General features: G+C 35.3%; 2 protein-coding genes across 3 annotated transcripts; both read left to right on the forward strand.

Moving 5' to 3' along the window:
• The first annotated feature begins 3,572 nt into the window (after positions 1–3,572).
• LOC142180841 (uncharacterized) lies at positions 3,573–6,202 on the forward strand. The gene is made up of 9 exons (XM_075252935.1): positions 3,573–3,711; positions 3,855–3,935; positions 4,036–4,445; positions 4,536–4,602; positions 4,654–4,763; positions 4,868–4,965; positions 5,041–5,240; positions 5,608–5,732; positions 5,828–6,202. Exons 1-9 carry the CDS (start codon positions 3,573–3,575, stop codon positions 6,200–6,202), a joined length of 1,605 nt encoding a protein of 534 aa, XP_075109036.1.
• A 10,190-nt stretch (positions 6,203–16,392) lies between these two features.
• On the forward strand, positions 16,393–25,529 carry LOC107790583 (transcription factor bHLH48). Of its 2 annotated transcripts, XM_016612534.2 has the most exons (7): positions 16,393–17,029; positions 17,398–17,532; positions 17,622–17,687; positions 20,109–20,177; positions 23,699–23,770; positions 24,749–24,959; positions 25,128–25,529. In XM_016612534.2, the coding sequence occupies exons 1-7, from the start codon at positions 16,643–16,645 to the stop codon at positions 25,163–25,165; spliced, it is 978 nt and encodes a 325-aa protein (XP_016468020.1). In that variant the 5' UTR covers positions 16,393–16,642; the 3' UTR covers positions 25,166–25,529. The 2 variants fall into 2 exon arrangements, with proteins under 2 accessions (XP_016468020.1, XP_016468021.1); XM_016612535.2 differs by lacking the exon at positions 20,109–20,177 and having other exon boundaries at positions 16,395–17,029.
• Positions 25,530–26,432: the final 903 nt, after the last annotated feature.

Consider the following 26,432-nt stretch of genomic DNA (forward strand, 5'->3'; position numbering starts at 1 on the left):
TTATTGCGAGCTAAGGTCGAAATGTTAATCCGTTGTGATTTGAGCGAGATCGAATCCTTCTTTTGGCGATGGTCCTTGGCCGTAAGGGTGTTATTTCGAGCTAAGGTCGAAATGTTAACACGTTGTGATTCGAGCGGGTCAAATCCTTCTTTTGGTGATGGCCTTTGGCCGTAAGGGTGTTATTTCGAGCTAAGGTCAAAATGTTAACCCGTTGTGATTCGAGCGGTGTCGAATCCTTCTTTTGGCGATGTCCCTTGGCCGTAGGGGTGTTATTTCGAATTAAGGTCGAAATATTAACCCGTTGTTTCATTGTCAGATTTTGGAGAGTCACAGATCACAGTATTGTTTGTGTATACGTCGGGGTGGATCCTGGCGTACTCGATTTTATTTTTTTTCTGGAGAATATTGGGCGTTCCCTGGGGGAGTCTCAATTTTGCTAAGCTTCTGCGTTTCCTGGATGAGTCCCAGTTTGCTTTATTTTGCTTGCATTGGAGAATACGATGCATTTCTTGGGTGAGTCCCAGTTTGCTTAATTTTGCTTGCATTGGAGAATACCTTGATGGGAGTACAAAATGTTGTTGTTTCACTCATTGGAGAATGCTATACATGTTCGTTTCATACATATATTGGAGAAGTTTCCATGTATCTAGTCCCTTCATCACCCGGTCTGGGGAAGTAGTCAACGGGTGGGGTGGTGAATCATACTTGAACTTCGAGACATCCCCTTCGTTGCCCCATTAAAATCTTCCCCGAGAATCGAATTGGTACGAAATCCGGGTGAGGGAAAAAGAGTACGACTTGAGGGGCGTCCTTTTTTAGGAGTTGAAGTATTTGAAGTGGGCGACATTTCAATTATTTTGTAGTAGTTTCCCTTCCATTGTTTCTAGTTGGAATTCTTCTTTGCTCGCTTGCCTGTGCGGGCGCTTGCATTCCTGTTTAATCCATCAACAGAGGGTAAACCAAAATGAAAATTTTCATACCTCGATCCAATGGGTCGGCAAAAAGGGGGCAGCGTTGTCGTTGCTCGCTCTGCCTGGTATTCGAATGGTTGATGAAATGGTGGTTTTAGATTTGGCGGTCGTGTTCAGCTCCGTTTTCAATAGTGTCTAAGCTTTGCGTGGGTTGGGCCCGCCTCACTTGCTGCAGTGTTGAAATCGAGTCCTGGTCCGATCTCATTCAATTTGTACCCACAACAAAGGAGACATGTCATACTTCATTCACGGACCATCCAATGTGTGGGGAAATGTGAAAGTAGGGCAGGATATGCCCATTCTTTCAAAGGATCGCAAAACAAGCTTCCACCTTCTCATAAAGGGTGGGAACGCGGGTTAATATACGAGGTGAATGTGTCAAATGGGGATGTGGTCACACCAGATGATCATGATCCTATTTTGAACGTGCATACATCATGCTTAACCTACCGCTACTGGCGAGATGTGGGTTTTGCATAGATATTGGTTATAACTTCTACTTTTGTGTAGCAACCTGACCTAGATTAGCCTGTACGATTTATTTACCGTTCTTTCGAGTAGGTGGTTACATTTCGCAGGTTCTAGTTCAGAAGGAAACTAAGAAATTTGGCTAAGAAATCCCCACAGATGGCGCCAAATTGTTTGAGCAAAAAGTATAAAACTCTTTTTTCAAACTAATTATTGATAATAAAGAAGGTAAATCTTAGCCAATTATAATTAATTCCAGATCCGAGCATATAAAGTGCGAAATAAAAGAAGAGTCAGAACGTATAGTATTTATTAATGTGATAATCACACATCAAACATGAGAGCAGAGATGCATCTTAATTATGGGAGCAAAGTAAGGGAAGAGAGGTAATTGTTGATAAACAAGAGATTCCTCTTGTTTCCTCCATTGTGGATGCTCTCCTCATATCAAAATCCCCCCTTTCTCTGGGCTCCCTTCCCATATATATAGTTCCTTTACCTTTTATCCAATGGTTTTTGACCAACACACTTTCTTACGACTGTACCTTTCGTCGTCTGCTCGAATACAATGCTTGTTCTATGACGTACACTTTCCGACGATTTGACCCCGAGGATGGACGAGATGCTCTTTGCTATCTCGCCTCGTGGGCATGATTACAGCTTGGCCGACCCCTTATAATTCCTCTTGAGGACGACCATTATGGTCAGATTTTGACCCATACATGAACTCCAATTAGGCTGTGAACTTAAATCTAGGAAATTTTTTCTTATTATATTATAAATTATTTTATCCGGTTTAACTAAAGTTTGCTAATTAATAAAATAAACTGTATTTTTTTACAATTAAGGATTCCAGTTATACCTTTTCTTTTTCCTGTCCCGTTTAATTTGCTCTCCTCTCCTCTCTCACTGTTCCTATGCCGCCTCCCTCTTATCCCCTAATCCCTCTCGCCACCGGCTAATATCAGGTAAACCACCCCCCTATCATTCCTCCTTCTCTTCTTCTTTACTCAATGCAACAAAAAAATATTTCAAATTTCACCTCCATTGTTACGCCGAAAAATAGCCAAATACCGGCCAACCACCGGTAGTGACTCTCCGAAAAACTATGGCAACAACGTCCTTTTCTAGCAAATCGAGCAAAAAAAGAAGAATGTACGGTGTAATATATAATTTATTTTCAACGGTCTTACAAAGTTGATATATCCATAATATCATACAACTTAAATATAAATTCAATATAACTAATTATACATTATACAACTTATTTATATTTTTCATATTATTTTAATATAACTACAACAACATATAACTTAAAATATATTTTCCATATAACTATAATACAACTTCGATACATCTTCAAACATGTAGTCAGCTACAATTGGTGAGTCATGCTTCAGACAATATTATATAACTTCCAAACAATTTGTATACTAGTTGCATACAATATGTCTTTGTATGTATTTTGTATGTAATTTGCATGTGGTGTGCTCTTGTTCCAACCAAAACCTACTCCAATCTTCATCTCTCCTCTCCTCTCCTCTTTCCCTTTTTCCTTTTCTACCTCACTCATATTCCCCCAATCCCTCTTCTGCCGCTTGCTTAAGCTTATGCTTATTGAAGTTTTAGGCTGATTTTACTGGTGATCTAAGGCTAGTTTTAGGTGATTTTGTTGTTAGGTTTTAATAAAGGAAGACTCAATCGAAACAAAAATTGAACAAGATGTAATATATGATAACTGATAACAGAGGATAGTGTTGATATTAGTAGTGCTAGTGGTGGTTAAGTTCCATAAGTTTAGTTATAACTAACTTACATTGGAGTAGAGTTAGTGTAACTAGAGTTAGCATTAGTCTTAGAGTTAGTTTTAATTCTTCTTCTTCTTTTATATATACATGTACAGTTACACTTGTAATAATAGAATTGATAGATTACATTTTTCATTTCCTCCTCTTCTAGAACATTCCGTCAGATTCCCTCTCTTCTCCAAATCTAACATAGAACTTCAGCTCCACGTCCATGGCAGAGCTCCATGGTTAGCTGATTTCTTTATGGTATCAGAGACATACGGCCATTAGTGTAGTCTTATCATCCTGAATTCTGTTCTCTCGAAACTGATTTGGAGGATCAACAATGGCGACTCTCGATAACACCAAACCAGAGAAGTTAGGTCACAATCATCCACTTTTCCCAGAATTCAAATGGCAATTCAGGAGCTATATTGATTTCGTTGCAATTAAGAGGACCAGAAAATTACTCCATGTGGAGCTGGGCAATGAGGATTGCAATCCTAGGTTGAAATAAGATAGATTGATGGCACATGCAAAAGGGAGAATTACAGTACGAATCTCGTTGATCTCTGGGAGCGTTGTAATGCGATTGTTTTGTATTGGTTGATGAATTGTGTTTCACCAGAATTGTTGAGTGGAATGGTGTATTCCTCAAATGCTAATGAGGTATGGGATGATCTAAAAGAGCATTTTGATAAGATGCATTGTTCTAGGTTTTTTTTAGATACACAGAGAAATTGCCACCGCTAGATAGGGCACTAGCTCAATTTCAACTTATTTCTAAAAATTGAGAGTACTTTGGGCAGACTTTGATAGTTTGGCACCAATTCTCGGTCGTGATGCTACAAATTCTCATGAATTTGTCCAGTTTATGGAGCGTCAAAAGCTTCTACAATTCCTGATGGGACTCAATGAATCTTATGAACAAGCTCGTAGTCAACTTTTGATGATGGTGTCGGTGCCATCAGTAAACAAGGCATATTATATGCTAATGGAACGTGAAAGCCAAAGGACTATGTCAAATGCCTCTACTAACATGGATAATGCTGAAATGAGTGCCTTGATGGCAAATAGAGCTGGAAATCAACAGAAAATGAGGAAGAAGTACAACCTTTTCTGTGACTTTTGCAAGATGAAGGGGCAAACTAAGGAAACATGCTATAAAATAGTGGGATATCCAAATGATTACAAGTTCAAGAATAAGTACAACACTCAGGCAATAGCTAATATGGCAACTGAGTAGACTGTACCTGCACCATTCATTCACACTCCCACTGCACCAACCTTTACACCTGAATAATACCAGAATATTCTGCAACTGCTGAATAGTAAGCCCACAGAAGTTATAGCTAATGCAACAGATCTGGAGTCAGGTAATATCACATCCTTAATGACCTTTCTGAATCAGGATGTTTGGATTATAGATAGTGGAGCCTCCAATCATATGACCTTAAAGATTGAACTACTGAATAATCCAAGTCCCTTGGGCAGTAGTGAATTAGCTAACATATTCAAGGATTACAAAATTAGTGATGTACTTCATGTTCCAAATTTTAAGTATAATCTACTGTCAGTTTCAAAACATACTAAGGAATTGCAGTGCATGGTTGGATTCTTCCTGACCTATGTGTATTTCAGGACCTCTATACTGGTAAGGTGTTGGGATTGGTAGTGAAGCTAATGGGATATACATTCTTAGGAGCTATTTTCATAAGATACAGTCATTTACACCAACTGTAAAATACCATAGCTATGCAGACTTCAACGCAGAATAAGCAATTCTTAATAAATCTGGGAGTTTGGCACCAAAGGCTTGGACATCTTCTTATGAAAGCCATTAAGAAAATTGACAAGCTCAAGCAGCATTTCAAGAAAGATAGTTCACAGGTTATATGTTTAGACTGCCATGTTTGTCCATTAGCTAGGCAAACTAAGTTGTCATTTCCTGTTAGTACTAGTAGAGCACAAGCTCCTTTTCACCTTTTACATGTAGATGTATGGAGACTTATAGGTTCCTACTTGATAATAAAAGATTTTTTCTTACAGTTGTTGATGACTTCTCTAGGATCACTTGGTTGCTTTAGATGAATGCCCAAGATGAGACTTATTGGTTGATGAAAAGGCTAACTTGTATGATTCACACATAGTTTAATTGTTCTTTTAGAACTATAAAAACAGACAATAGGTCAGAATTTATCAACTCAGATATAAAACAATTTTTAGAATCACAAGGAATTATTCACCAAACAACATGTGTGTATAGTCCACAATAAAATGGTGTGAGAGAAGGCACAAATATATACCAGAAGTGGCAAGAGTTTTAAGGTTTTCGGTTGCAGTCCCTCTAAGATTTTGGGGTGATTGTGTTCTTACTACAGTGCACATCATAAATAGGTTGCCTTCCACAATTTTAAAAGGGAAATCTCCATATGAAAAGTTGTTTAACACTGAACCTTCTATAGATCACATGAGAGTCTTTGGATGTTTGTGTTATGCTGTAAAGGTAAGGAGGCAAGACAAATTCTCAGTTAGAGCATTACTTGTTGTGTTTATGGGTACTCCCCAACCAAGAAAGGTTATAAACTATATGACTTGCAGTCTAAGCAGTTCATTGTCAACAGGGATGTAGTCTTTAAGGAACGTGTATTTCCTTTCAAAAAAATGAAGCTGTCATATGTTCCAGTCTTTCCAGTATTTGAGCCAACTGATTTACCAGATACTACAGGAGTATTGTATCAAGATCAGGCAATTGAACATGAAGCAACTCATGACACTAATGTTGTGCAGGGGTCTGATGCAGTTTCTGAAGCAACAGAAGCTTTCATTGATGCTTCTGTATTACCAATTGAAGAAGAAGTTGATGCTGCTCCACAGTTACAACAAGATTCTTCACATTTGCAAGTTGTGGATGATGCATTGCCCATCGCAGTTAGAAAGCCACCCAGAACTATAGGTCCACCAAAGTGGCTGTAGGATTTTGTCTCCACCTCTTATGTATATCCTATGTCAAACTATCTGAGTTATGATAGTTTGTCACCTTCCTATGCTAAATATCTATCAGCTCATTCTTCTATAGTTGAACCCAAACATTATCACGAGGCTTCAAAGGATGCAAGGTGGATAATTGCTATGCAACAAGAAGTTACAGCATTGGAAGAAAATAACACCTGGGATGTTGTTGATTTGTCTGTTGGTTAGGTTCCAATAGGGTACAAATGGGTGTATAAAGTGAAATACAAAACTAATAGGGAAGTAGAGAGATTTAAAGTTAGGTTGGTAGCCAAAGGTTTCAGTCAAAAGGAGGACCTGGACTACAAGGAAATATTTTTCCCAGTGACCAAGACGATCACTGTTAGATCAGTCATAGCAGTAACAGCTTCTAAGCATTGGCACATTTACCAAATGGATGTGCACAATGCTTACCTGCAAGGTGACTTATTTGAGGAAGTGTACATGCATCTCCCACAAGGGTACAACATCAAGGGGGAATCCAAGACCAAAGTATGCAAGCTAAAGAAGTCACTTTATGGTTTGAAGCAAGTCTCCACATAATGGAACTTAAAATTGATTGAAGCTCTTAGAGATTTGGGATTTGTTCAAAGTCATTTTGATTACTCCTTATATACACAACAAAGAGGTTCAACCTTGGTGGTCATTTTAGTCTATGTAGATGACCTCCTAGTCACAAGTAATGATCCTTAGTCCGCTAGAGACAACCTGCACAAGAAGTTCAAAATGAAAGATTTGAGAAAACTCAGATTCTTTTTTGGCATAAAGTTTGCTCGCAACAAGGCTGAGATTTTAATGAATCAGAGGAAATATGCCATTGAGTTGATTGCTGACTCTGGGCTAGGGGGAGCTAAGCCAGTATCTACCCCATTAGAGTGAAATCAAAGGCTAACAACAACAGAATTTGATGAGGCTGTCTTATGCTCTGATGATGGCACATGTGCAAGAGTCAAGGACTATGTGTTGCTTGACCCTGAACCTTATCAACGGTTAGTGGGAAGGCTACTATATCCAACTATCACTAGGCCTGATATAACTTATGTTGTTCAGGTTCTAAGTCAGTTTATGCATAAACCAAAAAGGTCCCATATGGATGCAGCTCTGAGATTGATTAAGTATGTCAAAAATGCACCAGGATTAGGCCTATTGTTGTCTTCACAGCAGTCTGGTAACTTGGTAGCCTTTTGTGACTCAGACTATGCTTTTTGCCCTCAATCCAGAAAGTCGGTTACACGCTATATAGTCAAGTTTAGAAACTCTTTGATATCATGAAAATCTAAGAAGCAAAACACAATCTCCAGAAGTTCAGCTGAAGCAGAGTTCAGAAGCATGACTTCAACCGTGGAAGAGGTTTCATGGTTAGTAGGGTTGTTCAAAGAGTTGGGAGTCCAAATTCGACTGCCCATTGCCTTGCATTGTGACAGTAAAGCAACCATTCAAATAGCTGCAAATCATATTTTTATTAGCAGACAAAACATATTGCCATTAATTGTCATTTTGTGAGGGAGAAATTGTAGAAGGGTCTTATTCAAACTCACCATATCAACACTGAAACTCAGTTGGCAGATATACTCACTAAAGGACTAGGAAAGGTCCAGCTCTTCTGTTTGCTTAGCAAGCTGGGGGTTGAAAACCTGTTCTTACCCGTCAGCTTGAGGGGGAGTATTGAAATTAGTAGTGGTAGTAGTGGTTAAGTTCCATTAGTTAGTTATAACTAACTTACATTAGAGTAGAGTTAGTATAACTAGAGTTAGCATTAGTCTTAGAGTTAGTTTTAATTCTTCTTCTTCTTATTCTTCTTCTTCTTCTACTATATATACATGTACAGTTACACTTGTAATGACAGAATTGATGGATTATATTTTCCATTTCCCCCTCTTCTAGAACATTCCGTCAGATTCCCTCTCTTCTCCAAAACTAACATAGAACTTCAGCTCCACGTCCATGGCAGAGCTCCATGGTTAGCTGATTTCCTCAGATAGGGGTTCGCTAAAATACGTGAGGAGAGGGGGATCAGCGAGAGAAGTGGGTTATCAATATGAGTTTTGGACATCTTACCAAATTAAATGACTGTAATTAAGAGATACTCATTTACTATAATATGCAATTATATTTATGTAATGTAATTGAATGATAACTTTTCTAGAATGGATAAATAAATTTATAAGTCAGCATAAAAAGGTAAAAATCTCTAATCCAAATTTAAAGTTGGCCCATAATTGGTGAGTTTCTTACATTTAAAAATTGGCTGGACAATCCTATACCTTTCTGCTCTGACAAAATCCCACTCTTCTATTAAGCTTGCGCGTAGAGACTCCCAAAAACTTTCTTACTGAAAAGCATTTATTTATTTTTTTATTTTGGTCCAATTGTTGTTTAACTTCTATGCTCAGAGGCGGACCTACATGGGGATTAGAAAGGTCACCGGAATTCGTTAGCTTCGGCAAAAATCGTGTATATATAATATGTATATACAACAAGGACCCCTTAAATATTTTTGATGTGCCCCCAAACTCAAAGGAAGGACTGTGCAGCTGGTTTAGCATTCCGCATGTGTTCCCTCACTTGCTGTATCACACCTGGGTTCGAGCCCAAACACCAGCATTTTTTTCATTTTATTTTTTCACTCTATGAATTTAAGGTAGAATAGAATTATGTATTTAGTGCTCATCTTGTTTTTTTTTTCTCTTTTTCTTTTCTAAGTTCATGAACAACATAGTAGTCAACTTCAACACAAATAGTCTGAATCTCCTAATTTTGAGAAACATCCTTCTCCTAGATATTGAAAAGGTAATAGAGAGAAGCATAAAAAGATTAAAGGAAATTGGAAAGGGATAAGATATTCCATTAGCAAGAAGCCAATCACCTTCTTTATCGTGATAATTAAGTTTATAAGCTTTACTATTTTATTGACCTGTATAAAAATAAGTAATTCAATAAAAATTTCCCCAAATAACAGTAATAAAAAACTCCAAAACACCTTATACGATATCCGTAAATTCAATGGCATGACTGAGACTCTACTTGGACAGCTTAACTGACCTTTAATCTTGTTGTTATTAGACTTAAGTTTATGATATTTTTGAACATCCTTTCGGTTACTGATTCAAAATCATTGAGTTTACGAGGAGTTAGCACGTCAAATTTTATCGTTACTAGCTGACATATCTATGTATATAGCTATGCCTCTGTTGCGCTTAAATCCTGGGTCCGCCTCTACCTATGCTATAGGAAGGTACCGGAATAACTTTAATGACTATTTTGCAGTAAAAGTTAATTCTAAATATGGAAATAGTTGCACAAGACTTATTAGTATAAAGGCTCAAGTAACTCAGTTCGAATAAAGAACAACTTGAAAGTAGGGCTGCTCGGTGGGCCGGGCCTGAACCGGACCGGACCGGGCCCGCGGTCCTAACGGGCCTGGTGGGCCTGGTGGGCCGGTCTTGGGTGGGCCGGTCCTGGTGGTCCTCCTGAGCCCGTCACGGGCCGGTCTTCAAGTTTGAGCCCACGAGCCCGGGACCGTCAGGCGGGCCTGGGCCGGTCTTGGCGGGCCCAACGGCTATTTTTTTTTTTAAAAAAAAAAAATTAAAATTCTCCAACGGCCATATTTAAAATCTAGCCGTTTGGGCTGAAAATATGACCGTTTTTAAGTTTAAAAAATGGTCATTTGGCCCCCAAACTTTATATAATTACACTTTTCCCCATTTCTCAACTATAAATACCCCCTCATTCTTTCATTTTTATTCACCAATTCATCAATATCTCTCAATCTCTCTACTACAATTACTTAATTTATTGTTGAAATTTCGTGAAAAATTGTGAAGTTGTTGAATTGAAGTTTTCAAGTGTTCAACGATTTTCAATTTTCAAGAAGTTGTTCGGCAATCCGGTAAACTCGTTTCAACTCTTACGTTTTTAGAATATATTTTTGTGTGGTTTAGTTTGCATAATTATAATTAATATGGCATTTACTTTGAAAAAAATGTTTGGTAAAGGAAAAGATAAAACCGGTGAAAGTAGTGGCCAACCAACTACCCTTCCCCCGGCTCCCCAACCTAGAAAAGATAAGCAAGTTGAAAGTAGTCGCCAACCTAGACGTCCTCCTCCTTCCGTAATTCTTGATAGTGATCACCCTTATTTTCAATTTACCGATAGTGAATTTTATCATAATGTTGCACCAGGTGATAGATTAGATGATGAAATTATGAATGCTCTTTATCCTAATGAAACCATCTTAGAAAATAATGAGGAAAATGAGGATGATGATGAAACCCAAGCACCGGATTTAGATGATACACCTACTACTCCTCTTAATAACCCAACTGATGCACCGGTCGACCCACCTGTAGAAACTCCTACTTTTAATAGAGAACCTGCTAAACGCCTAGAAACATCATTAGTTTGGAATTTTTTTACTCAAGTAAGAGAACAAAATAAGGCTAAGTGTAAAACTTGTGGGAAATTAATGGTGCATAAATATACTGGAGACCGTAGCGGCACGGGTAGTTTGACTAGGCACATAAAAACACACCCTAGAGATAAGGCTAGATTTTTTCAAATGAAAGCGCAACTAGAGGGGACAAGTGTAGATTCTGCGGTTAACCCTAGTACAGGTTCAAATCTAGTTCAACCAGGAATTAACACTGTCACCGGAGGTATTTTATATTACGATCCAAATAGAGATCGTGAAGAATTAGCAAAGATGATTACTGTTATGTGCTTACCTTATACTTTTGCATCTAATCCTAATTGGGTTCATTATATTAGAAGAGTTTTTAATTCTTACTTATAAAGGTTGGCCTCGCGCAACAGTTAAGAGTGATATTTATAAATTCAAACATGAATATGAACAATATTTGCGGTATTTATTTACTCATATACCTAATCGGATTTCTATTACTACTGATATTGGTAGAAGTGGTAATGATTGTGATTATCTAACTGTTACAAGTCATTGGATAGATGAGGAATGGATAATGCAAAAATGCATAATTGCATATAGAATAATTAATTCGCGTCACACAGGTAAGTTTATAGCTAACACTGTTGCAGATATTTGTAGATATTTTTGCTTTAGCGATAAAATAATGGCAATTTCAATGGATAATGCTTCTAGTAACACCAGTGCTATAGGCATGCTTACAACAACACTAAATCCTGCATTTACTAATATTTTTCATGTTAGATGTATTTGTCATATTTATCATTTAATTGTCGGTGATGGTATGCGAATATTAAACATAGAAATTGAAAAGGTTAGAATGGCTCTTAATTGGTTTTTTTATTCAAACCGTAGAAGTAGACTTAGAGAGTATTTTAAAAAATGTGATGAATATGGCCTTAGAGAAAAAAAGGTTCCTAAATCTTGCCCGACTAGATGGAATTGTATGTACGAAAGTTTAGTAGTAGCATATGAATATAGAAACCCAATTAATGCAACGTTTAATTCTCGGGTAGGTGGTGAGGATGATGATGAAATGCTTACCACTCAAGATTGGACTAATGTTAAAATTCTTTTAGATTTTTTAGAACATTTTCAAATTGCTACAAATGCATTTTCTGGGCAATATTATCCTACTATTTCAAACTGTTTAGTTTATATTGCAGCACTATCTGATTTGTTTGTTGAATTTAGTGAGGGTGGGGATATTTATGAACTTGCTATAAATGAAATGAAACAAAAGTTTAAAAAATATTTTTTTCCTATCCCTCCTATTTATGGTCTTGCTGCAATGCTAAATCCTACAATGAAATTGGGAGGTCCTCATTTTTGGTATTCAAATATTTATAAGGCTTTAGATCTTTCAAATGAGGAAATTGCGACACTTGCAGATGCAAAAGCTTCAATTAAGATTAACGCTCAAACAGTTTATAATGCTTATCAACTTGCCTTAGAGCATGCTAAGCCAACTATTCCAACCCCTACTTCGTCTAGCTCACAATCCTCTAAAAGAGTTGCGGGCTTAAAAGCTCTTAAATCTTGGACGGAGTTCAGGGGGTCTCAAGGTGAAAATTACGATGAAACTTCACATCTAAATGAGCTTCAAGTTTATTTGTCTCAGGGACTTGAAAAGGAGAATCCAGACGGCTCTTTTGATCTTTTGGAATGGTGGAAGGCAAGGGAAAAACATTTTCCTGTTCTTGCAAGGATGGCTCGGGATATTTTATCAATTCAAGCTTCAACTGTTGCATCAGAGAGCGCTTTCAGTCAAGCAAGACTGCAAATAGGTGATCATAGAGCGTCTATGAGGGATAGCTTGAAAAAATCAGTATTGTTTAGAGATTGGATCCGCTCGGAAAGAAGAAACTTTGGAATTGCAGAAGCACAACCGGCGATAGATGAAGCTTATGAAGAAATGATAGCGGAACTTGCGGAGGATTCGGCTTCGCCCGGAAGTGGTGATGAACAAGCTTCTTTTCCACCACCACCAACGCAACCTCCTCCGAACCTTGAAGGATTTATGAGATTTGTTAGAGATAATACATAGAATAATATGTAACTTGTATTTTGGCACATCTTCCTTAGTTTTTTTCCTTCTAATGGTGGTATTAGTACCTTGTTGTGCTCATTCCATTGGGGGAAGGATGACTAAGAAAGATATGTCATTTTTTGGTAATAAAATTTATTGCTTCTACCCATGAGCTTCTTTTCGCAATATTTCTTTGTCTATACTTAGAATTATTTATAAGCTACAATATATACATAATATACAATATATATACTACAAGAAAATATATAAGAGAATATATATACATAAGATACAATATAATATACTACAAGAAAATATATTATGCGAAAATTATATACATAATATACAATATATATACTACAAGACAATATATTATGCGAATATATATACATAATATACAATATATATACTACAAGAAAATATATTATGCTACAATATATACATAATATACAATATATATACTACAAGAAAATATATAAGAGAATATATATACATAAGATACAATATAATATACTACAAGAAAATATATTATGCGAATATATATACATAATATACAATATATATACTACAAGACAATATATTATGCGAATATATATACATAATATACAATATATATACTACAAGAAAATATATAAGAGAATATATATACATAAGATACAATATAATATACTACAAGAAAATATATTATGCGAAAATATATACATAATATACAATATATATACTACAAGAAAATATATTATGCGAACATATATACATAAGATACAATATATATACATAAGATACAATATATTATGCGAATATATATACATAAGATACAATATATATACTACAAGAAAATATATAAGAGAATATATATACATAAGATACAATATAATATACTACAAGAAAATATATTATGCATGACAATTTAGTGTTTTACTATTGTTTTGTTATTTTCTTTTTCGTCAAGCACTTTAATAATTAGATATACATATATACTACATATATATTTTTAATATAGCCATGATACTATAAGAAATTGCCTTAAAAAAAAAGCCCGCTAGGCCCGCGAAGCCCACGAGCCCGACCCGTTAAGCACAGGACCATGTGGGCTTAGGCCCGTCACGGACCGGTTTCACCCATTGAGCCCACGAAGACCGGGACCGCCAGAGCCCATGACCACGAAGCCCGGGACCGCAAGGCCCGGCCCGTTAGGCCCACTAAGGCCCGGCCCCGGGCCAAAATACAGCATTACTTGAAGGTAATTTGCTGTTTGCGTAATCAGGTAAAAACTTCATATCAAATCCTATCATTAAAATGTAAGCTCAAAAGAAGGATATTATGATGAAGTTACAGAATCACAAGGTTCAAGTTTATATTTTTACCTGCCATTCTTATTGATAATTTAATAGCAACAAGTGAATTTCACGCCCAAATATTTTTTCAACTTCATCCAACTATGTATTGTCCAAATGATTAATTTCAGCTTAATCTACTTATATTATTAATTTAATAAAATATTGAAATAGTTTGGATTTGGATAATATTTGGTTATAAGACTGAACTTGGAATCCACATATATCAGGAATAAAATCAAGATTTAGAAACTGCTAAGTAAATGTAATAGGAATGATACTAGTACTAGTAGAAATGAATAAGAAGAACGCTAAAAAATAAGGAAACATGGAAATTCATATGGAAATGAAAAGAGAATATAAAATCAAATAAATGTATCGAAAGTGACGGATCATCCACTGTGATTAAAACAGTGTCGGGTTGGGTAAGCATCCGGTCCCCACACTAAAGCCCACCCGATTCAGTATCGTTATGCCTGATTTCGGAAAGGCGTTTGAACAATATTTAAGTAAAGTCGAAAATAATGATACTCCTATGAAATTAAAGTGCTTTCACTTTAGAAAAATTGTAAAAGTTGAAAGTCTGAATACTTTACTTGAAATTCGACTATCATTTTAACAATTGGATTAAGTTCAAATAATATTTCACTTGAAACTCAAAACTTGTATAACCAAACTAGTATAACTAATACTTATTTCAGTATTTGAGAATATTCCTATAGACAAAAAGGCACAATTATACCAAACTAAACTAAATTAGTTTTCAAAAAGGCATTAGTCAAAACTCACAAGTCAAGGTATGTCAAGATAATATGTCGTTGTGTTATATGATTGTTTCATATCAGTCGGGGGCGGATGCATGCTTACCGAAGCAGTGCCACCATATTGCTTCATCGAATTTTTTTATTAAATATATGCATTAATACTGTACGAAAACGGATAAATAGAAAAAAATGACACTACTTGACATAAACTTTGTTTAGGTGTGTTGGTTATGTGTTTGGTTTTGCTCTAAGAGGTCAAATGTTCAAACTTCAAGTAGCGCATTTTTCTTTCTCAAATATTAGAAAGAGCCTTTGTGGTTAAAAATTGTGATAAAGTAGAATAGAACTCAAAACCTTTAGGGGTCGTTTGGTAGGAGGTATTAGAAAACATAATGCAAGCATTAGCTCTATGCATTACTAATACCTTGTTTGATATATTTTTTCAACTTGTGTATAATTAATACTTGTATTAGTTATACATCATACTTGGTATTATCCTATGTATAAGTAATGCATAGAAAACCATGACATTAGTAATACCAGGGCTATTAATGCATGCATTAGTATGGTTAAAGACACAATTGTCCTTAAAGTCCCTTAAAGCTAGAGAATATGGAGGACATTTTTGTAAACAACTATTTTTTAAAAAAAAATTATGCAATGCATAATATTTTAATACACCACACCAAACAGTAGATAAGAAATAATATCTGCATAACTAATATTTGCATTACTAACACATGCATTACTAACACATGCATTACTAATCCATACATTACTAATACACCTTATACCGCATTATTCTTATACACCTTACCAAACGACCCCTTAGGCTATTTCTTGTCGTAAAAGTATGATAATCAAAGTTATATTCATGTTCTTCTATAAATTTCAATACTGCTTACAAAAATTCCTGCGCACGCCCCTGATATCAGTTATATAAGTAACTCTTTCAGAGAGAGTTATAACTTATTGGAATACTCCATCTATTACATCTTTAGATTTTTTGTTAAATACTCAACTTTTTCACGTAAGTTCGGAACCAATTTTTAGTAAGTCATTTTCACATTTATAACTCTAACGTCTCCTAAAATTACAACAACAACAAACTGAGGAAATTCCTATAAATACGGTATAAGGAGAATCGTATGCACGCAAATATATCCTTACCATGAGAGGACAGAGAATTTATTTTCGATAAACCCTCGACTAAAAAAAATATAAAAAGAAGTTGTGGGAACATGCAGTAATAACAACAAGATATTAAGAACACAAGTAAAAGATAGCAATCAATCAGTAAACACTAATAGTACGAATAAGGGAAAGAAAAAAGAAAAATGCACTACTAACTCTGAATCTTCTACCCTAACTCTCGACCTCAATTTTCTAGAATTAGGTTTTATATAGATCTATCACTAAAATATGTGGTAGAATAATAAATAATATATTTATCCTTAATCAAAAATTCCAAATTTGTGCTCTAATAATAAAACAAAAATTAATAGAGCTCCTAGGTTACTGAATCAAAACCAGAGTCTTAAACATAAAGAAAAAAATTATAAATACTTTATGTTTATAAAATTTTGACAAGTGCACAAGAGAGAGAGAGAACCAAAGCTGGGCATTGCTTTAAGGCAGCGGCTGCTGTATATCAGAGAAAAAGGGTAAAGCCTTTTTTGTTATAGTCAAAGATAAAGAGAGACAACAGTACAGTGTAGCAGAGAAGAAAATTGACCACCATTGAAGCTTAAACAAACTCTATAATTCCAACTGAAAAAAGAAGAAGTAACAAGTATACAGAAGCTTGAACTTAGATCCGACAGTTGCGGAGCCAAAATGGGAGAAATGGGAACTGCAAGTTCTTTCACGGCGTTACTTGAACTGCCGGCGAATCAAGCGGTGGAGCTTTTAGTACATTCATTGGAAACCGACAAAACCGGTGAACCTCACATACCTCACTATCGTTATCCTCCTCCTCCTCCGCCGCCCATTTTTCCTTCGGATGCAGCTTTGATTGACAGAGCTTTTAAGTTCTCCGTCTTCGCCGCCGCCGCCGGAATTTCGCCGGAGTCTAATTCAACTCTTTCCAATTCAGGTTCAAAATCACTTTTAGTCAAACAAGAACCTCTAGATTCCGAATTTAACCAGAATTCATCGCCAATTACCGTTTCCAATCCGACGGTTAATCAAAAAACAACTAAGAGAAAGGAACGTGAGAAAAAGGTAATTTCCACACCACCGTAGCCTCTATCCTATTTTATATGACACTTTATTCTTATTCTGTATCCAGTCAAATAAACTCACTTAGATTTTGGTATCAGAAGGAGTAATAAGTTAATTTTAAAACTTTTAATTTTACTCTTACTGAGATAATTTACAGCCACACAAATATTTATGGCTTTTTTTTATATTACAAGTTTCAAATCCATGCCCATGAAACACTAATTTTCACTAATTTGGTAGGAACAAAATTGCAACTTATTATACTTTACGTTTTTTCTACTATTTAATTTCTAAGAAATGTGAAATGAATTTTGGACCAAAGTAGTATATGAATTTCCAGTTTGTTCAGTAATTTCTGTGAAATTCAGGTAAAAGAAACCAGTAGCAAAAAGGGCAAAAAATCAACGAATAATACCTCAGAAGATGATGCGGAGAAGCTTCCATACGTTCACGTCCGAGCTCGTAGAGGCCAAGCGACAGACAGCCATAGCTTAGCAGAAAGAGTAAGACTCAAATATTAAGCGCAATTAGTGTTTTGCTAAATTTGGTGATTATATCTAATTAAGATTGTAATTTTCTTAATTATATGTAGGCAAGGAGAGAGAAGATTAATGCTAGGATGAAGCTACTTCAAGAGCTGGTCCCAGGATGTAATAAGGTTAGCTGTCACTTTTATTACGTTGTAATACTCTTCATTAGCAATAATATAAGTTGTACTGATTGTTAAGTAATCACGTTTCTGATAAAATATCTTCAATGTGATAATTGTGATTGCTTTCATCCATTAGTTTTTTTTTTTTAAAGCCTAAAATCAGTCATTTTCACCTTTTTCTTAACGAAAAAAGGTGGTGGGTTTGGCACCAAGAAAAGTGGCGAACAATTCTACTGTCCTTTCAGCTTTTTGCCGGTATTTCTACTTTTTGAGGTCAATCTTGTCATTTACTAGTCTTGGACCTCTTTTTCTTTACCTGTATTTTTCCCTTAAAGAAAATTGATAACTTGAAAATTTGTTGATGAAATTTTGTAAGTTTTTGGAAATTTTTCGAAAATAATAATTTAAAAAAAAAACACATTTTCAAAATTTTCAGAAGAATTTTTTTCCCCACTCACAAAACTGCAACATATTTTCAAGTGAAATGTATGTACAAACATAATTTCAAATTCCAAATATCATTTTTCAACTTAACTTCAAATAATGCTCTATTCAAAAATCATACTTTTATGTCCAAACGCATGCTAAAGATACTAGACCCATCAAAAAGCAAAAAGGAAATAGGAATATATGTTAAAAATGGACCTCATGTCTAACTTAAACTCAAAAGTTATGAGTTGGGAATTGTTAATATAAAGAGACTACTAATCCAACCATTTGTGACTTGACCAATGTGATACTCTAAGCTAGCGTTTGGACATAGATTTGATTGAAACTTGGAAAAAGAGTTTTTAAAGTTGTGCTGAAAAATAATTTTTAAAAGTTGAAGTTGTGTTTGGACATGCATTTTATTTTAAAAAAGTTGAAGTTTTGTGAGTGGAACAAAAAATTTCACCCAAAATTTGCCCTAAACAAGTTTTTGGGAACTTGAAAATTTTTGAAAATTTTCCTCCCAAACATCTGGAGTATTGTGTGACAAGAGTGTCACTGATACTTAAAGGTAAGTTCTATAAAGCGGTGGTTAGGCCGGCCTTGATGTATAGGGCTGAGTGTTGGCCCGTTAAGAAATCACATATCCAGAAGATGAAGGTAGCAGAAATGAGGATGTTGAGGTGGATGTGCGGGCATAGTAGGATGGATAAGATTAGGAATGATGATATTCGGGAGAAGGTGTGCGTGGCTCCCATTGATGACAAGATGCGGGAAGCAAGGCTCAAGTGGTCCGGGCACGTTCAGAGGAGAAGCCCAGATGCTCCGGTAAGGAGATGCGAACGGCTGGTGGTGGAGGGCTCGAGAAGAGGTAGAGGGCGCTTAAGAAGTATTGAGGGGAGGTGATTAGGCAGGATATGACGATGCTTCAGATTTTCGAGGACATGACACTTGATAGGAACATGTGGAGGTCGAGTATTAGTGTTGTAGGTTAGGAGGTAGTTGAGTCTTGTCTTATGCCATAACTTTGAGAGACTAGTTTGGTAGGGATACTATTTTGCTTTTGCTTTGTATCATTCTTCTTGATTTCATGTTGTTCTTATATATATATATGTAAGTAAGTATTTTCTTTCATATTATTTATGTGGTGGTATTAATATTGTCTTCTTTTGTCTTTTTGTCTTTTTGAGCCGAGGGTCTTTCGAAAATAGTCTCTCTACTCCTTCGGAGTAGGGTAAGGTCTGCGTACACACTACCCTCCTCAGGCCCCATTAGTGGGATTTCACTGGGTTATTGTTGTTGTTCTTGTTGTTTTCCTCCCAAACATGATCATATTTCATAAGCAAACAACAACAACAACAAACCTAGTGTAGTCCCACAAGTAGGGTTTGGGGGTAGAGTATACGTAGACCTTACCTTCCCTCCCCCTCCCCTCCCCCAATAAGGCAAAGATGTTGTTTCCGATAGACCCTCGGCTCAGAAAGTATTTCATAAAGAAACGATGTTTTCAAAAAAAGAATTTGAAAAATGAAGCCAAAATTTATGGTCAAACGGGAACTAAATAATGTATGAGATGCTGATCCCTTGCAACTGTAGGTTACTTTGGAATAGTTAGTTCCATCTTAGACTTTTTACTTGTATTTGTAATATTGGGAACAATCGTTTGAATTAGAAATCAGTTTGATTTTGAACAATCACTTCTAATTGCTTTAAGAAATGAAAATAACTATTGATCTGAAGGAGCTTTTATCATTTTTGACTGTCAATGCAATGTGTAATCAAGACTATAGAATGTTACTATTCTACTTTAACTCGTTGGCTTGCTGTGGCTTAACATACCCTTGCTTTTGTGAGGCTAAGCAGAGATGTACAGTGATTAATTTAATAGCTAATTAACAAATATTTGTGCTTGCTTCAGATGCTTTTAAGTAGTTAATTCTCAATTTCAAACTTGCCCAAAAATATTACCATGTTGTAAAGTCTGGACTATGTTTACAGATCTCGGGTACTGCAATGGTGTTGGATGAGATCATCAACCATGTACAATCCCTACAGCGTCAAGTAGAGGTCAGACCTCGGAAACCTTTGCATCCGACTATATTGATTGCGGCATTTTAGGTGTAAATGCAAATATGATGCATTCAGACTTCTCACTCCTCTGTAGTAGTAGGATGTATCCCTCAAAATAGTCATTATTTCTGTACCTGGATTGGGGAACTAAGTTTTGGAAGAAATAATGGCCATTTTTCTCTTTATAAGAAATAGTCATTATTTTTTCTGAAACTTAGTTCCCCCTATGCAGGTACATGCCTTGACATAATTCCTGCAATGCTTTGCATAACTTATAAATAGAAGAAAATTTTTATTATTCTTCGGCTATGTTGCTCGGACTTTTCAAAATTGTTGCGGGGTGCGTGTCAGATCCTCTAAAAGTAGTGCATTTTGGAGGATCCGACACGGGTGCGGTTGCATTTTGGAGAGTCCGTGTAATGTAGGTCTTCGGCTACCGGAGGTAGGGTGTGGAGAATATGCAGCAGCTGCTGATTTCTCATTAGCTCCCCCGTTAGCGTACAATCATAAGGAAAGGAGAACGGATGAACTCAATACCTGAGGAGTTCATTAGTTGTTCCTCGTGTATTCTTTTTAAAGAAGGGAACAATATTGCCCTATTAAGGAAACACAATCATAGTCTGAATTTTGTCAGGGTGAACTTAAACATCTATAGGCTCATAAAAAGTTGTGGCCATGCTTAATATTCAAACGTGATATTGCGGTGAGGGAAACTTGCATGTTCCCTATACAGATGAGTGCATCTGCATCCCAACCGTGCCTCCATCTCACAACCTTTTCTTTTTGACAAATTTTGGAAATGTAGGCAACAATGGCGGCTCCATAAAGTTTATGGCCTAAAGCGAAATTTAATAAGAGACCTTATACTTTTTTATTAGTACATATACACACACTTGTGCAAAAAAAAATAGTGTTGCCATTTTTTCATACTTATTATTTATAGCATAACATGCTTAAATGATGAAACTTTTAACTTCACATAGTAGTATTATCATTTATATTAGTAAGAGGTAACTTAAATAAATTGGATGTAAGACATGTATTTTCAATATGTTACCTTTGATTTTGTTGTAAAAAATATATCTACTAATATGAAGATCTAAGTAATTTAATTCAAAGTTCTAAAATATTTTTAGTGTTAAAGAGTACATAGTCCGTCTTTCTTTCTTTTGTCCAAGGTTTATTGTATTTTTCTTTTGCAAACTTTAATATTGTCTAACTTGAAATAAAATCATAAAATTCATTATTAAAAAATTTTGGGGACCTAAATTAAAGCATTACTAGTCTCCTAATCGAGCCACATGTTCATCCCCATGCATACTCAATCAAATTTCATACAATCTCAATTAAGATAAGACAACAATCAGTGAATGTGTTATTTAGTTACCAAATGTGAATGAAGCTGTTGAATAACACATTCATGGGCATTGGTCTATAAATAATTGTTGATCATTAATGAGGGCGGCTCAACGGAACTGGTGGCTTAAAACTAAAATATATTAAAAGACCCTGAAATTTCTTTCATAATATCCATATAATATTGAGACAAAAAGAGTGGTAAGAGAATAACGTATAATATGTGGGTTAGGCGCAAGTCATATGCTATTGAACTCCCTATAAAAAAAATATAGCATTAAATGAAAATGGTAAAAGGATTGAGCCTACTATCGATCGTGTTTTGAACCTTACGATAATTGTCTCTGGGATTTCTTAGTTAAAAAATGAGAAATTTTCATAAAGCACTATCTTTTAGTGGTAATTAGCTATTTATAGATATCATTTGCTATATTACGAATTGTAGGTACGTTTTTTGTTGTTATAAGATGTATTAGATGTATTTAAGCTACTGTATTCATGAATACAGTAGCAAAAATAGGCGTGAATCAGGGAAGTTCAGCTAATGAGTTGTTGTATTCGAGTGTATTCGACTGTATTCATGGCGTGAAACATGGGATTACACTGTTTTTAAACGGAAAGTGAATCAATTAACATAATAGACTCCTAATATAACTCAACATACTCAATTATAACACACAAATTTTGTATTTCCAGTTATAAAAAAGATTCTCAACCGAAAAATACCCCCAAAACATAGCAATCTTCAGAAAAATTATATAATACATCTGAATACATAAATCATATTAATTAAAAAAAATATATGAATATATTCATGGCATATAGCGAGACAGTGAATACAATGAAATACATATAATATAGCGGGATACATTGAAATACAATGAAAAAAAGATAGTGAATACATGAAATACAACGAGATACATTGAATTACAATGAAAAAAAAGGCAATGAATACAATGAAATACAGCGTGACACGTTGAAAATATATTGAAATATATTAACAGAAAATCAAGTTGCTCAGCCCCAAACTCCGTCGTCTTTGTTCAAGAACAAACTCTAATTTCCGACGAATCCGCCGTCGAGCAAAAACCCTCAACTCTTTCGCCTTTCTCTCTCTTTCTCTTCACCGAATATCCCTGTAACTCATTAGAACAAATGAAAAGAATGGAAAACCCTAGCACACAACTAGAAATCAGAGGCGTCGCACGATATAAACATAGAAATCATAGTTGAAAATAGCATCTCGCCACGAGGGGGGTCAGGGGTCACATACTTGGGGGTACGTGGATCTACTTTAGCAACCAGACATTCAAACTCCTCGGTCAATTCTTGTTCAATTTTTTCACCTTGCTTGATCTGCTGCTGCTGCTGCTGATAAAATACTTTAGACACAACATATTCCCCTTCCCTTTCATCTTCCCCGGTGTTTAGTGGTTATTAGAATTTGATGGGAGAGAGAAAAATAATACAATGCTTATTTTATGACTTAAAGGTAGGAGGTGACTATAAATAAATATTTGGCTATAAGAAATCAAAATGTAGCTATGGAATATAATTTTTTAAAATGATATTTATTTAAAATAAATAAGGTATAAACCTTTGCTATAGGAGGTAACTAATCCTTAAAAAACAGAGACACAAAAGAACTTGATTACTGATATGAGGATCTATCAAATGTGACAAAATGGAATAGCTAATTTAGAGAATTAGATTTTAAATTAGAAAGTAAAATAGTAAAAAATATGAAAAAAGAAAGAAAAATAGAATTGATTAGAAGATAACTATATTATTTAATTTAGTGAGAGAAAAGTGTTATCCTATTAACTCGTTCAATCCTACATCTACCAAATTTAAATAAATATTAGAATTTAAAATATTTTATTAATAATTGTATAAATATAAATTACATATATTATATAATGATATAGTAGTACTTTATATTTTTGGGGCCTTAAATATTTTGGGGGCCTAAAGCAAGAGCTTCACTTGCCTTACCCTAGAGCCACCCTTGGTAGGCAAAGATAGAAGTAAACCAGTGGGCATTCCACATACGAAATGAACTTTCATGACCTTCAAGAAAGTAATTTTTCTGTTATTGCTTGGTCATATTGATACTTTAATTGGTTGCCTCAGTCATTTGATGGAGTTCTGTTTGGTTGTAGTTCTTATCAATGAGACTTGCTGCGGTAAACCCAAGTGTTGATTTCAACCTTGACAATCTCTTTGCACCAGAAGTAAGTTTTGTCTTGCTTGTTAAGTTTTGTCTTGCTTGTTTATAACTTCACTTCATTATTCACTCAATTCAGCAAGTAAAGTGCCTAACTGGTACTTCGTTAGTTCTTCTATGCTGGCATCTGATTTTTTTACCTTCAATGTCAACTTATAAGACCAACTACGAAGGCACTTCACATTTAAATTGTTCGGAAGTTACTGAAATTTTTCTTGATCCCCTCTTTTTCTATAGGCTCTTTTGACCAGCCAAAAATAGCAGAGCAGGGTTAATATTGGACCATCATTATCTGCCTTTCTATGCACATTTACCCGTTTAACTCTTCTTATGACACGTTGTCAGTTGAAAAGTTGCCAGTCACCGTACTACAATGTTGCTAGCCTCTGGAGTTACCTTTGTCAGTCTCAAAGTTGGTCCTCTATTCATATACCTGAGAAGAGGAGAATTTTCCATGTGATACTTTTTCTGCAAGTTGCAACTTCTCACATCATGACTTCCACAATGCTTTAAATGAAAATGTTCTGTACCTTATCATGTTTTACTGCAATGTATTTATTTAATTAATTATGCCTACTTGTATGCATCAACTTCCAAGAGGATTCCAACCAAGAGGTTGTGAGTTCGAGTTTCCCCAAGAGCAAGGTGGGAAGTTCTTGGAGGGAAGGATGCCGGGGATCTATTTGGAAACAGCCTCTCTACCCCACGGTAGGGGTAAGGTATGCGTACACACTACCCTCCCCAGACCTCACTAAGTGGGATTATACTGTGTTGTTGTTATTGTTGTTGTTGTATGCATCAATTAAAACAGTCAAAGATTGGATTATCCAAAAGATTTCGAGCCGGCATCTTCATGCTTTATGACTAGCTTTAGGATGATTGATTAATTACTTATAATGTGTAAAGCATTTTATAAAATAATCTCGGTTTGTTCAAAACTTGTGATCATTCCCTTAAGAGTCTTGATTTACTTTTGGAAAATTAGCGGAGTGGTTCCCATGTGGAGAGCAACTTACCAGACATGATTGTGCCGCCTATCTGGGCCGACGGACAAACCAGCGGGAACAGAAACCAGTATCAACATCTGTGGCATCTTGAAGGATTCCATCAGCCTGTCTGGGGAAGAGTAGAAGACAACTCTAGCTTTATTACTCCAGAGAACTCACTTTTGACTTATGATTCCTCAGCAAATTCAGGTAAATCCCAACTCAATGGCCTGTGTGTTGCTGATTACTCTATGTTCATTTCCTCTTGGCACCAACTGAGACTGGAACAGATAGAATTCTGTAAAGAAAAACCAATATGGAATGCAGCATGAGTCAAACGAGATTCATAGATAATTGTGATATTTCTGACTTTTGCAGCATCTTTACACCCAAATCAGCTGAAAATGGAGCTATGAAAGCAGAGGCAAGAATTTAGTTGCGGTTAGCTGTGTATATATCGGACATAATAGTTGATAGCAGCAGGCAGCAGAAAAGAGAGTTGCCAAGAGTTAAAAGACTCTGAGTTTCTACTTCCGCTAATCAAGAACAAGGATAAAATTCAGGTTGATCTCTGCTAGAGAGGGAGAAAATTAGCTGTATCCCTTATTTGCATTTATATAACATATAGTATATTTATATGCATACGGAAATATTTGTCTATACTAACGTAGGGTCATTCAATCTGATACTTGGTGCGCGAGATGATTGATTGATTCATAGTTGTAAAACAAGAATGGACTAGTGGTGACTACACTAATATGCAGATAAGCTTTTGTGTTATTTGTTCTTGTTGATGTGCCTTGTCTTGTAATCGTAGTGTGATAAATAGGACCTATTCCAAAAAACTATGATGGTACACAATAATCAATATTTAAGAACCTAAACAGAAGTAACGTAGAAGAGAAAGGATGAAATTAATGAATATTTTTTCTGACAATTAAGAATGATAGATAAGCCTTTTGAGTGTCCGAGATATTCTCGGATCCAGTAGAAAAGTGTACGCAAGAATTTCAGTGAAAAAGGTTATTTTTGTATGCTTGTGATGAAATCAGATTCTCTCTATAAAGTCAAAGTATATTTTATAAGTGAATATCTCATGTCCCATATCATTGTGTCTTTAATTATTTATAGAGAACATGTTCCTAAAAACACTAATAGTACAAGTGCAGAGAATATTCACTAGAATATTCTCTAGAATATTCTCTTTAATGTCCAATCTTGAAACTAGCATTATAACTCTGCCAAGGGTATTTGTTGATACCCAGTTTTTCCTTATAATATTTTTGAAATGCATATATATCTTTAAAACTATGCATTAGCATCAACGGGTATTTTTCCGTAATTTTTACACCCTTAAATTAATTTATTTCAATATTTTCTTCATATAAATAATTGTAAAATTGCATTATAAATGAATTTAGAACATGTCTTGATTTAATATTACTATTATAGGTCCTATTGGGTCCAAATTATTTCATAAATAGCCAAATTGACACCTTTTGGCTATAATTGCAATAACTTTGCAATTATAGCCCATGCGTACATTTCTGGTATTATTTTACGAGAAACTAGTCCTCCGTATTTTTGAATACTAAATAACTATTTTTAAAACATTTCTATGCATGAGATTCATTTTTTATAATTAGTAACTATTTTACAAATTATTTTCTTTAATCAATTGTT

Source organism: Nicotiana tabacum, chromosome 5 (assembly GCF_000715075.1).
Source record: "Nicotiana tabacum cultivar K326 chromosome 5, ASM71507v2, whole genome shotgun sequence".
NCBI lineage: Eukaryota > Viridiplantae > Streptophyta > Magnoliopsida > Solanales > Solanaceae > Nicotiana > Nicotiana tabacum.